General features: G+C 38.0%; 1 protein-coding gene across 4 annotated transcripts in view; it reads left to right on the forward strand.

The window, feature by feature from the left end:
• The first annotated feature begins 3,802 nt into the window (after positions 1 to 3,802).
• Positions 3,803 to 13,278, forward strand: part of nup214 (nucleoporin 214) — a 60,086-nt gene continuing 50,610 nt past the window's right edge. For all 4 annotated transcript variants that reach the window (XM_040157351.1, XM_040157352.1, XM_040157349.1 and 1 more), the window contains exons 1-15: positions 3,803 to 4,077; positions 4,827 to 5,022; positions 5,181 to 5,335; positions 6,116 to 6,314; positions 6,397 to 6,467; positions 6,584 to 6,653; positions 6,855 to 6,958; positions 7,418 to 7,524; positions 7,699 to 7,765; positions 8,059 to 8,182; positions 10,274 to 10,432; positions 11,157 to 11,601; positions 11,703 to 11,839; positions 11,982 to 12,070; positions 12,704 to 12,787. In XM_040157351.1, the coding sequence (XP_040013285.1) occupies positions 4,036 to 4,077; positions 4,827 to 5,022; positions 5,181 to 5,335; positions 6,116 to 6,314; positions 6,397 to 6,467; positions 6,584 to 6,653; positions 6,855 to 6,958; positions 7,418 to 7,524; positions 7,699 to 7,765; positions 8,059 to 8,182; positions 10,274 to 10,432; positions 11,157 to 11,601; positions 11,703 to 11,839; positions 11,982 to 12,070; positions 12,704 to 12,787 (2,049 nt within the window). In that variant the 5' untranslated portion in view covers positions 3,803 to 4,035. The remainder of the gene's footprint in view (positions 4,078 to 4,826; positions 5,023 to 5,180; positions 5,336 to 6,115; positions 6,315 to 6,396; positions 6,468 to 6,583; positions 6,654 to 6,854; positions 6,959 to 7,417; positions 7,525 to 7,698; positions 7,766 to 8,058; positions 8,183 to 10,273; positions 10,433 to 11,156; positions 11,602 to 11,702; positions 11,840 to 11,981; positions 12,071 to 12,703; positions 12,788 to 13,278) is intronic.

Raw genomic sequence — 13,278 nt, forward strand, 5'->3', positions numbered from 1 at the left:
GCATAAGTGTATAATTACAGTAATTACTTTAGACAACAAAATATCTTGCAACTTCATCAGCCCGCCACCCCAAATAAATTAAGCCCCTGTACTCCACTGTTAAACTGGGCAGTAAGTATAACATATACATTTAAAATATTTTCCCAATTTGTATTTTCATGCGCTATAAATCTATGCTTTTGGTTTTACTAAGATCCATTTTCAAACAGGCACTACTTTAATTTAGAGGAATTTGAAATAAACTCGAAATTAAAACCAAGCGGTAAATTACATGAGTTGCGAAGCACTGATATACTCCACGGTAGTGATAGAGGGGTGTGGAGCAGTGCCTTAGACTGTGACTGTGTGGGTGTGGATGTTATGAACTTTTATGTTCAGAGAGGAACAAGACAAAGGACTGGTAGAATGCAGACACTGACACATTTTGTTTCCTTTCAATAAAATTTAAATTTTACAAAAATTTGGCCTCACAGAACCTTTGACCAGTATAATGTACATAATATTTTATTAACTTACTTTGTTTGCCATTATGTCATTCTTTAGGGAGATTGTGTGCGCGATCACCAGCCAGATTACGCAGAACAGGTTCACTGCACTTAGATACATTCAACAGCTAATCAACAACAACCTGCATCCCCTGGACTGACACCCAAAAAAAGTGAAATGAAATCTAACATGTGATATCTATCGTAGTCACACCTGTTCGTTCCCTTCATCACATTTAGGATGAGGCTTTTGGAAATTTCACTTTGGAATAGGCTTTGTCACAAAACAATCGCACGTACATAAACATTTTAAACGTATTTCCCCTGATGCATTCACATCTCAGCTTGTTTCATCCAGTTTGCCCACAGTTTTTCAGCTTAACTGCAAAAATATGTCCAATTCTGACCCTGCCAACAAAAAATACCAACCTTTTTTTTTTTTTTTTTTTTTTTTTTTTTTTAAAGAAAATCTTTTCTTGCTTCTCTCCTGCTTAGAGTCTTTTCTTGTGCGGGGTGAATTTGAACATGAATGATGTTGCACTAAAAACTGAGAGATTCTCAGAGAATGTCATGGCTAACCCTTGGGGGGATGAGATCTATTTGAGGTGGCTGACAGAAAAAGTCCTGTAAAATGTACGTAATGTAGTGTATTTTACATGTTTCTTTGACTGAAAGCAGTGTCTCCTTCACAGCAAACAGATTTAAAACTTTTTTTTTTTAATTCAGTGCGGAAAATTGTCTGTTGAAATATCCGCCATTCACCTGCATGATCACTGAAAAGGACAAATTAAGAGATAGGATGGCATTGTTGGTTGAAAAAAGACCTATTTTCACAAACTTTCTTCGCAAATAAATTGTTACTTACTTTCTAAAACCTTATAAAGTGTTCTGTTCATCCCCCATTACTGTAAAACTAATGGGCAAGGTAGTTTTTGTTCCATTGAGTGGTTGATCCGTAAAACAATACATTTATATGCAAAGAGAAACTTGTACAATGAAATGCATGCCATTCAGACACTCACTCTAACCCGATGAAACCTCTGATCTTTATGCACCATGTATTTTATGCTGAATAACTGTTGTCACTGTTAGCAAACAAAGACTGTGGAGTCTTGCAATGAGTAGGGTTGTATTTTTATCACCCGGGCCTTTACTGAATGTTAACCTCTTGTAATAATGACAGCAAAGTAGTGTTAAAGAGTGGAATACATAGACTAACTACCCAGTTGAGTGTGCATTTGAACCTTCTGCAGACTCAGAGAAAATGCACTAAAAGTTTATACAGTATGTGTATGTTTGTGTCCTTGAACATAATGCCAGCACTTTAGAACTACTTAGACAAATTAAAGGAAAGAGACAAACGTATATAGTGACCAAGGGTTAGGTGAATGAGGGGGAAATGCAACCTTTAAAGCCATGTGTTCAGAGCGCTGACAATCAGAATAGGGATGAGACTCAAAGTGCACTATGGGAGATCTGACATGACTTGCTGTGCTCTTGCTATTTGCTTTGTCTTTCTCCAGCTTGCTTTGGTCTCTGCTAGCTTACTCTCCAGAGTCGGGGGGACAATATGATGTTAACCCCAGCCTTCTTAGTTATGAGTGTGTGTCTCTGCAACAAGGACTGACTGATATTTGACTGATACCTTGGTGCTTCGTGAACAGAGCTGTTCCATGTTGACATGGACCATATCTGTAATGCTCTGGTAAGCATGGGCCGAACATGGTCCCAAGTCTGGGCTTTTTGGTAACCTCTTGATGGACAACGGTCCATATGGCAAAAGAGGATCTTATCATGCAACCCTACTCTTTGATCATGGTAATGTTCTTCACTATCAACAGGGCTTGGACCAGGCAAACTGGGATGGGACAATTTCAGTGTTGATATTGCTTTATGTTTAAAATGAAAAATGGTAAAATGTTTATGCGCCTTCCGACTCAAGCATCAATAATATATACAACAAAAATGCAAGTTGCCACTTTTGATGTTGCATAAGAATCTACCTTTCATTCCCATCATGGTATTTTCCACCACCAGTTTCAGTTGTGTAGTCCAAGAGTACCTGATTTCTTTAAATGCAATAAAGAAAAATCAGCTTTCTAATAAAAGTCCTTACTTCACCATAAACTGTCCTTCTCTTTCTTTTGTCTCTGTATGAATTTTATTAAGTTATTCTCCAAAATAGCTGTGTTTCCAGAGCAGATTGGCTGCCTGCAGGGATTTGTTCAGTGCTGACCCTCAAATACCTGTTAAACAAAAGGATCCTGTTTGTAAAGATTTCACCCCAAGGAACCTAGTTTGAGAAGTTTTTTGCAAGTTGTGATGCATTGCAGAAATGCAAAACTGTCCAAAATGTAAATAAGGAGGTGCAAACAGAGGGAAAGTGAAATAGTTATTCTCACAGTGTTTGCTATTGACAGTGAAATACTTCTGAAATTAAAACTATGTTAAGTTTTGCTGAGGGATACACTGGAATTCCCTCAGTGACATTTGTAGCAATTGGTATACTGCCCGAAATCTTATTTCATGTGAAAACTGCAGACTTAGCAGACCTCAGATCTGTGATCCCATTATTTTTCAAAATTTCTCATTGGTGGTATGAGAGCCCCTGGGAAGATATATGGAAAATGAAGATTTCTAACTTGATTTCAAATCGATCCAAATTAATTTACTGTGAGAAATGTATTTTAAAAGAAATATAGAAGAAAAATATAAAACAATACCAGAGCACATGCATCTTTATGACTGTAATAACTTTCTAGGATGATCACAAACTTTGATTGAAAATATCCCACAGTAGTACGTTTGGATTCACATAAAATATAGCAGGTCAATCATGCCTCATGACAAAATGTTGCCAATAGTTTTTAACATGGAATACATACACTTATTTTTGCAAAGCCACAATAGGAATTTATTATAATTTTTTACGGAAGGCATTCATATTCTCAACTGGACTTTTTGAGGTATTCATGTAATGAATGTATTCAGACCACTCAGGAAAAAGAGCCTTACTTTTCTATAGTAATGTAGGTTACGAGGCCTGTGTGCTATCATTCTATGTGTTAAATGCTATAAAGTGACAGTGTCATTGCAAAGTCCCCCGTCATTTTTATTATTAGACTTATATTATGCCCGTCAGGATGGAGACGCGGAGCGATAGCTCAAGTGTTCTTTGGGGAATTTCTAAGTAGTGTTTCTTCATTAATTCCTGTACTTTTTAAAATCTGCCTTGGAGCTAAGTATATTTCTTGTGTCTGTTTTTGAATGTAATTCTAGGATACCGCAAAAATATGACCGCTGTGCCCATTTTGTGAAGGGAGTTTCGGTGTACGAGCTCAGTGTTGTGGTCTCAGGCTGCTCTGGTATCCATTTGTCGTCCTACGCAGCAATGACGTTGTTTTCTTCGCCAAAATCGCGGCGCGGCGTGTGTTCAGCTTTGCTCACAGTCTAATGTGGCTCACCAGAAATTAGTCTCGGAAACAAACTAGGAAATAAATAAACTCAAACAACAGATCGACTGGAAAAGCACCAGCGTCTGTCCTCCAGCATGAGTGACGACACAGACTCCCCTCCTGAGAGGGAAATGAAGGTAGGCTCTGTTATCTGCAAGTTATGTTGACAGGTTAGCATGTCTGAGCTAATGTTTGCTAACACCGTGCCAGTTCATCTTCTGTGGTTCTGGTTAGCTTAGCGTTAGCTGGTCGGGTTTAGGTCTTCTGTTTAATCAATCTTAACCCAAAAGTATCTACAGAGGCACATTTATAGACTAGAGGCGATTACAAGTTAAGAGACTTCAGTAACAGTATAAAAGCATAACAAGAAAAAGCGCTCGCATTTACTTTTATGCGCTCAGTTTTTATGCTAGCACGGTATTTATTGGCATTTAGGTTAAGGTGCTCATTGACATTTGAATATGAACTTGAAAATATTTGAATTAACAATGGCCTGTGTGTGAAATAAAGTGATCAAATACTTGTGACGTTCAATACATTTGGCTGTACCGTTACCAAAACAGTTTAGCATCAATACTTTAGCTAACATGACATGATACATTATAGTTGTTACTCAAGATTTTATCTTTCGATTCGAGGCTTTGTGCACCTGTGGTGTCAAGAAAACTAGTTTAAAGTGACCAAATACTTGTTTCATGAAGCTAAAGAAAACTAGCTCTTCTTGTCTGTAAAGCACAAAATCCATGCTGTCAAGCATGTTTACAGTATATTATTGTTTTCCTCCTGTTCCGTTTAAGTTGCAGTTATTGAACTGGACAAACATTTGTTTAGCATACATAACTGCTCACTATGAAGTAACAAACAGTGCTTGTCTTTCTGTTTTTAGGATTTTCAGTTTCGTCAGATGAAGAAAGCAAAAGTTTTTGAGCCCACTGATGATTTGCCAAAAGAAAGATCTAGTCTGCTTACCATCTCAAACAAATTTGGTTTAACCTTTGTTGGGCTCGACAGGACATTCAAAGTTTACCTGACTCGAGATATATTGGCTGCTGATAAAGTTGACGGTAACTCCAACGAAATAGGTATGAATATGACCATACAGGTTTAAGTTCGAATACTTATCCATTCAGTTTTGCACTGCATTGTCATGTCATGCAATCTTACTTAGAATACAGTTTTCACTTGATTTCCTCTCAGCTCCTTTACTCACAGTTCACTCCAATTTTCTTCTGTGTTCTAGTCAGTGGGATAGCGCCATTGGCAGAGGTGACTGTGGAACTGGTTGTGCACCATTTGGCTCTCAGTTGTGATGAGCTTACTTTGTCAGTATGTGGCATGTCTGAGGGAGCGGGTTTGTTCCTCACATTCTATGATGTCCGCACCTTCATGAACAAGGTGACTACTTTAGTCAATTTACTTAATGTACCAGTGTGTTAGGCACACATCATGCTTATTTCAGGTTCTTCCAGGGGCTGTATAACAAAAATAAAGAGCCCCTTAAAGATTGATTTACCAGTTTTGCTGCACTGTGCAAGAAGGTGTTGCTCTAGGTCTCTAGATTTCTGGATCAATACAGTCCTCCAGTAAGTAATTATCCAATGCAGATGACTGACTGACTGAAATTAAGTGACTACAAGGAAAGTACTGATCTGTTCTCATAAAAATGTTCACATTGTGCACAGAGGGTTCTACAAAGTCTAATTCAGATTAGGAAATGCCTGAAAGGAAAATAAAAGTAGAAGTTATCTACAGTCTCATTTATGGTAGTGAGTTGATGCATCTCTGTAACAAAATGGATTCCTTTTGAAGCTTACATTGTCATTGCTATAGTGTCGATGAGACCCCTAATATGAAGAAAATCATGACATGTTTTTACTTGCTAGTCAGCATAATTTGTAATTAAATTCTCCATAAAGTCTCCAAATTCTTCTACTTTTTTTGTATTTTGACCCTTTATAAATACAGTGTTAACCAGTTAGAATAGGTAGGAGAAGGTAGTAAGTAGATAATAAAATATCTTTTTGGAATTAACACCATTGTGATTTTCAGGTTTACAAATTTCATTTTAAATTTGATTACTTCACTCACCCACGTGTTCAGCTACCAAATGTCCTAGTATGTGCCAGATTTAGTCACTTCAGCATTTGACCTGTTGATTCTTTTTTGCTTTTCCAGGCAAGAATACAGAAGTTACCTTTTGCATCACTGCAGGCAGCCACACCCTTTGGCACTTTAGTGCAGGACCTGAAGTGGAATCCCACTCAGGCATCCACTTTGGCTGTCTGTCTGTCTGTTGGCAGTATGATGATTTTGGATGTTACTGACAGTGTCAAAGTGCAGGCCGAGCTCCCTGCTTCAAGTGGCATCACATGCAGTGAGTGAGACTGAGTATAATAGTTGAGTTTAGCAGTACTCCATATCTCCACATTGGCTCAAATGTACGTTGTTTCACACAGTTTGCTGGAGTCCAAAGGGAAAACAAGTCGCTGCAGGAAAAATGAACGCGACAGTCTGTCAGTATACACCAGTGAGTGAAGCTAATTCACTGTGATCAAAAAAAAAAAAAAAAAATATTGCTCACTGAGAGCTGCACCACCCAATAACTGACAAGGTGAATAACTGATCTTCTCGTCTGTTCAAAAGGCACTAGAAGAGAAGAAAGTTATCCCGTGTCCACACTTCTACACTTCTTCCTCTGATGAACCTGTCAAAGGTAAGATGGCCACTCCTACATATGTAAAATTAAATGAGATCTGTGATGTATGCCCATATACTGATCTTGATTATTAACGGCACATTAGGACAGGGTTTATCTGTCCACAGTATATTACATATTCTAATTTACATTTTACTGTCTTTACTGTGCTAAATCCCATCTGTGACTAATGGGTTTTTTCCCCATTCTCTTTCTCAGCTCTGGATGTGCTGTGGCTGAAAACCTATGTATTTGCAGTGGTATATGCTTCTGCAGATGGGTCCCTTGAGACTCCTCCTGAGCTAGTGTTGATCTCCCTCCTTGTGAGTATGCTCTGCATCCACGTAATTCACCTATAAATTTGACCATATATTTCTTGTGAAATTCACATGAATGTTACCTGAAGGTCAAATTATGCCTCCGTATTGTGCTGTTACACCGTCAGTCTGTGGTTACATAGTCTCCTACCACAGTTGACATGCACGTCCTTGTCGTATGTTATGTTATTTGAGTGTGATGCTTCACATTAGCGACTAACAACCTGTACAAGGCTTTTGCTTCTAGTTTCGCTAAAAGAGCTACTTACTGTAGGTAAGTAGCTCTTTCTGTGTCATGTTAATGCCAATGCATATATCATGATAATTTATCAAGCAGCTAAAATCTGCTTTCGACATACAGAAGTGTCATTGGTTGTTCCATCTTGTTAATGTAACTTAACCAAATGAATGTTGTAAAGTGTAATTTGTATTTATTTTTCTCTATATTTTATTTTATTTTTACAGAAAAAGGATGATAGGATGGAGACAAAGTATCTGAACTTTAGTGACACAGTGTACGGCAGCTGCACTGAGCGACTACACCACTACTTCCTTAGCCATGTAGAGGACTGGTAAGAATGATCACAATATACAGGCATTTACGTTAAAGTAGGCACCAAAAATCCTTATCACTGTTGACTTTAAATGTTTTGTTAATTCCTTCAAACTTTGGCTGTTTGTTTTATTACAATGTCATGTAAAATTGGTGTAATGTTTTGCTTTACTTGATTGTTTATTTCATCCAGGGACCTTGTGTTTGCTGCATCAGCAGCTTCCATTGAGGTCAGCGTCATAGCCAGACAAGACGATAAGGTACCTAATTAAGTAAAAAGCCGAAGATGTTATAGAAATCTTATGTTTGAATGACAAACAGTTTTAAATATAGATATAAATGAAAGGTGTTTCTCACTATGATGGACTTCCAAAAAAAATTTCAAGGAGAGAAGTAAACTATAGTTTTGAAAGAAAAACATGACAAGTGTTTGAGATGTCAGACATTGTGTTAATTTGTTTTAATTTGCAGTTTGTTTGATGCTTACTATATGGTGTGAGGAAAAAACACCAAATGTCTGTAGACTGATGACCACGAATTATTGTCCCTTTAGATCTGGGAACTTTGGATCCTAGAAGATGCGAGTAGGGCTGAGCTTCCAGTGACCGAGACAAATGAAGACACTCTGCCCCTTGGCTTAGCCATAGACTACACCAGCCAGCAGGAGATCCACATCTGTAAGGGGGTTTGGCTTTCTATGTATTTCCTCCTTTAACCTGTTTGATCTGCCCTAATGTTTGTTTGTGCCCTAATGGTTGTCATGTTGCAAATCAAAACAAGCTTATCGATAATCTTGTTTTAATGAACATGCATGCTTAGAGTTTTTCATGGGGAAACTGGTAAGACGTAGAAGTAAAGTTTTTTTTATAGGCATAATAAAGATCTTCTCTAATGGAAGAGGAACCAGGGGCTTTCTGTCATATTCAAGTTAACTTTCAATTTGAGGTTTCTTTGTGCATACAGGTTCCACTGCAGTGCTCTATTGCAGCATGTGTAAAGAATAGTGATAAGCTACAGTCTCAGTACACTGTTTTATCTCAACTGGCCCAGTCAGTCAGACATTCACGTAGAGCTGCTGTTGCTGTCTAGTCACATCTCTCCTCGCTCATTCTAAGAGCTCCCTCCCCACCGTGAAAAAAAACTTGCAATTTGGGCAACATTTTTGACATGATTGTAGTCTGATCAAAACCTTTATCCGAAGTGAGACATTAGATAGGGAAAGCGAAGCGAGAGTAGAGAGAACGATATCTGTGGAGAAAAAAATTCACTCATTAAAATGGCTCAGACAAGCTAGAGGACCACAACAAACAACAAAGCCCAGACAATCCAGTTGCAGAATGCTGATGAGGTTTACCGTGTGCCTCTCCCTTCTGTTCACTCTCTCTTTCACCCTCTCTCTCTTTGCTTTTCGCTATATTTCAAACTGTAGTTTCGTAACGTAGATGAAACTAAACGTTAGATGCTGCAATTTCTTTGTTTTTGTTCTCTGCATTGTGTGCTTATTTTGTGAAGAACTTGGGGTCACTTTATTTCTTGAAAGATAATATTTGCCATTTTCTGTTGGCTTGAATAGATTTTTCTATACGTACATTGAATAAGTAATTCTATTTTTGTGTGTGGGTGTATATATCTGTCCTAGATATAGGTTTGAATTTATGGGGACAATAAAATACTAATATACTGTCATAAAGGAATGAATATACAAAGGATGCAAAATGTAGGATAATACTCAGAGGTGAGTCAGTGGTAATTAATCAAACAATGAGAAAGAACAGCCAGCGCTGTTATCCCCCGATGACAGTGAAAGTTGTACTTGAAGAATAGTTTTAGATAAAATGAAGAGGACACAGTACATAATTATATATATATATATATATATGTACGTGTGTGTGTCTGTGTCTGTGGATATAGATATAGATACAAATTTTTATATAGATATATAAATAGATATATAGATATAGATATATAGATATAGATATGAGAGAGAGAGAGAGAGAGATATTACTGTGTATACATTAACAATTCAGCCACAACACAAAGCTGGTAACTGGTTTTAATGTTATGGCAGATCGGTGTGCATTTCTGTATCTGAAATCAACTCTGACTAATGCATCTTTAATTTGGTGTAAGCATACTAAGTTTTATCATTAAATGTTGGTTTAGATTGGATTTGCCGTTTTTGTCTGTTGCCCACACCAAATGAGGCATCTTAGGACAATTGTCCTTGTACATGACTACAGTGTGCCCTTTTCAACGGAACACTGGTTGCTTATTTTAACCACTGGAAGGCGGAATGAGCCAGAGTCAATTAGATAAATATAGAACTAACATACAGTCTTTATGCTCAAATGCTGTCAACACTTTAATGATTAAAGTGACAAACTGCATTTAGTCATGAGCAGAGAAGGCAGAGTGAGCAGACAAAATCTGCTGTTAATTCTCTGCCTTGTACAGTGGTGTGAGTTGTAAGCACAGAACTGTGCAGAATGCTAAATAATTTCTCACAAAAATGTATTATTATCTAATGTAGATCGCACGCAGATATGGTTCTCAGTTAATACATTGTCTGCAAATTTTGATACCAGAGAGCTGTAGAGATTCCCCCTGATTCTCTGTATGTGGGTGTAATGTTTGGTATGTGTTTGGTATGTTTAATGGAATTATGGTAAACATATTTTTGCCTTTTGCTGTACGTCATGTTGACAATTTCTAGCTGAATGTCTTTTGTCTGACTTTTGTTTGTATTCCATCTTTCCACCCTCTCAAAGCTGATGAGAAGACTTTACCCCCAGCGCCCACTATGCTAATGCTATCCACGGAGGGATTGCTCTGCCCATTTGCTCTGCTCAACCTCAATCCTGGGGTTAAGCAGCTGGTCTCACCCCCCACCTTCCTCCCCTTGGAGGGGGAGAGACTGCCCAAGTCAGGTAAGAAAGCTGGTGAATTGAACAGATGTTTTAATCTAAAAATGTTGTTGAGAGAGTTTCACAGTTGTTCGTTATCATACATTGCAATGGTATACAGTATTTCTTCAAATGATTATGATCTAATGCAGTGTTTGCCAGATTTTCCATTTCCTGGTGCCATCGTAGGCTGTTGACAGACTTGGAAATATCATTTTACATGTCATCCATTTGTTTGTAAAGGGACGCTTTTAAAAGTTGAATATAGTATCAGACAAGTAGCAAGTTCCATAGCTCAGTTTAACAACCTGAGAGACCATTCAAATAAGTAAACACATGTACAGATCCCTCATTGGGCTTAAAAGACCAAGAATAATATTTGCATAAAAGTTTTGTTCCTAAACTACAAATACACTAATGACGTTTGTTGGTTTTATCGCTGTTTACATCATCACATTGGGCCTACAGCTCGTTTTGAGTTGTGTTTGGATGTAGTGTTAATGAGAGCTGAAAAGAAGTATAAACCGTTTTTGTTAATTGTAGTGTAATTTTTAAAAAAATTTTCAGAAAATGCTATTTATTAATACTGACAATTGTTTTATATTTTTCTGTTTCTGTTGCTGGAATGATGTGGAGAGAGAAAATGTGGACTTCTGCCTAAGGCTAATTCAGTTGGCCCTAGAATAAGTCAAAACTTGCCTAAGATGAATTGAGATCAAATGACGCCTTATTTATTTTCTATTCACAGGTTCTTTAGTAATCCAACCACCCAAAATTGCTGCCGCCATCACATCTGCCCCAGCAGCATTCCCAAACCTTGGTCTTACTTCAGCAGCTGCTTCCAGTCTTCCAGCTCCTGCTGCATCTTCCTCCTCTGCTCCATTCAGCGTTGTTCCTGCAGCTCCTGTGTCGTCATCATCATCAGGCTTCACTTTCTCGGTCCCAACTACCTGCTCCACTTCAGCCCCTCCAGCTTTCTCTCTGGGGGGATCCACGTCTTTTGGCTCAGGATCCTCAGGATTCTCCTTTGCCAAACCTCCCTCTGACACTCCCTCAGGACCTTCAGCATTTTCTTTCAGCACCCCTTCCATCAAACCGTCAGCAGTGGCAGCCCCAGCCCCAGCTCCAACACCAACACCCCAGAGCCTTGCCACTGCTTCCCCGCCTATGGTCAAATTGAATCTAAATGAGAGGTACCGAACTATCACTTTATATTAACGTGTTCTGACTGACACGTAGAGGTTTCTACACATATATACAAATATATATACAAATCTTTCTGTTCTTACCTAAGGTTTTCAGCATTGGAGACCCCAGCACCAGCCCCACAGTCTTTCTCCTTCAATTCTCCACTGCCAAAAGCAGTTGTCTCCAATTCCAGTAGTTTGATCACCCCTCCAATCTCAGCCACTAAGCCACCAGCTGTATTAGGTAAGAAATACATGCCTTAGTTCCTTAACTATTATACTTTGCACAAGTGTGTCATTCTTATTTTCTTTTTTATCAAAGAATTCTTTAACTCTTAAGTGTTCATGACAAGGGTTGTTTTTCTGATATTTTGGTTGTGCCTCAGCGCCAGTGCGTCCAGTTCAAACCAGCACGCCACCTACAGTTGTCCAGAAACCTACTCCTGCTGCCCTGGGCCGTGTCCAAACTCCACAGGTCCTGTCTGTTTATGATGAAGGAATTTTTCTGTTCACACATTATCTTGATTTCCTATTATTGTCTTGTTGATATTTTGCTTGAAAAATATGCCAAAAGATAAATATGTCCGCTATTTGGACACAGTGACACATGTTTTGTTTTTGGTTTTTTTGGTAAATATATACGGAGACAGAGAGCTACTACACTGTATTAGTAGCACAATAGCCTCAGACAGCTAAAAGCTATATATAACAGCTAACATGGAAAGCGGGAAACTGAACACACAAAAACTAAATTAACAAATAAAATCAGCAATTGCAAAACAGCAATTTCAGCAAGAGTACCTAGTTGATAAAACATGCAATATTTATGTGGTAACAGATCTAACAAAATGGTGGATGTAAAAATGTCAGTTGAACTGTAACTACTATTGAACTGTGCTGGTAGCGGTTGCTACTAGCAACAGAAGAGTCAGCTGAAACTAACTGCTGGTGGCAGAAGAAAAATATATATATTTACTAAGTAGATGACAGAAATCTTTTAAATCTATTTTTTATTCAGACTTATACGGGTTCTGTGCACGTGTTTGTTTTTCTTTTAACCGACTTTAAACAGTAGTTTTTGATGTACTTTTATCACTTCTCTTTGCAGGCAGCTGTTAGTGTGAAGGCCATGGAAAAGCAGCTACAGCAAAAGAAAGACTCGGATCACATTATGGCTGGTATATTGGAAGAGGTGAGACATGAGAGCCGGTCAACACGAGGGTACCATGTACTACTCTTAATTGGTGAAAAAAAAGTGATAGCTTCTTGGCCCAAACCACAGAAATATATATACTTGCTAGACTCTTGTGTTTATGACTACACACTTCAGGTTCCCTCGTTTAATTATTCCTCTTACTCAAAATGTAATGATAATCTGAAAATTCTTTTTCAAGTAGGTTGACTACAGTTGACTTTTTCTGTATTTTGGTTAAGATGCACATGTTTTTTCAAATTATGGTATGTATGATATACATTTCGTGTAGTTAGTGTAATATGTTAACTTATTAGCGTTACGTGTCACAAATTATGATCAAGTCAGTTTGGCACCCTCTGAACCAGCCTATCTGAAGTTCAAGGCTAGTTGTTGCATAGGTGGGTACTAAGTGGAACTTTACATATCACTAAATTAAAACATTGTACCACACAAACTAGTTGCCACGTAGAAATTAGTTGCTACCAAAT

The sequence above is a fragment of the Xiphias gladius genome, chromosome 20 (genome assembly GCF_016859285.1).
Source record: "Xiphias gladius isolate SHS-SW01 ecotype Sanya breed wild chromosome 20, ASM1685928v1, whole genome shotgun sequence".
NCBI classification, from domain to species: domain Eukaryota; kingdom Metazoa; phylum Chordata; class Actinopteri; order Istiophoriformes; family Xiphiidae; genus Xiphias; species Xiphias gladius.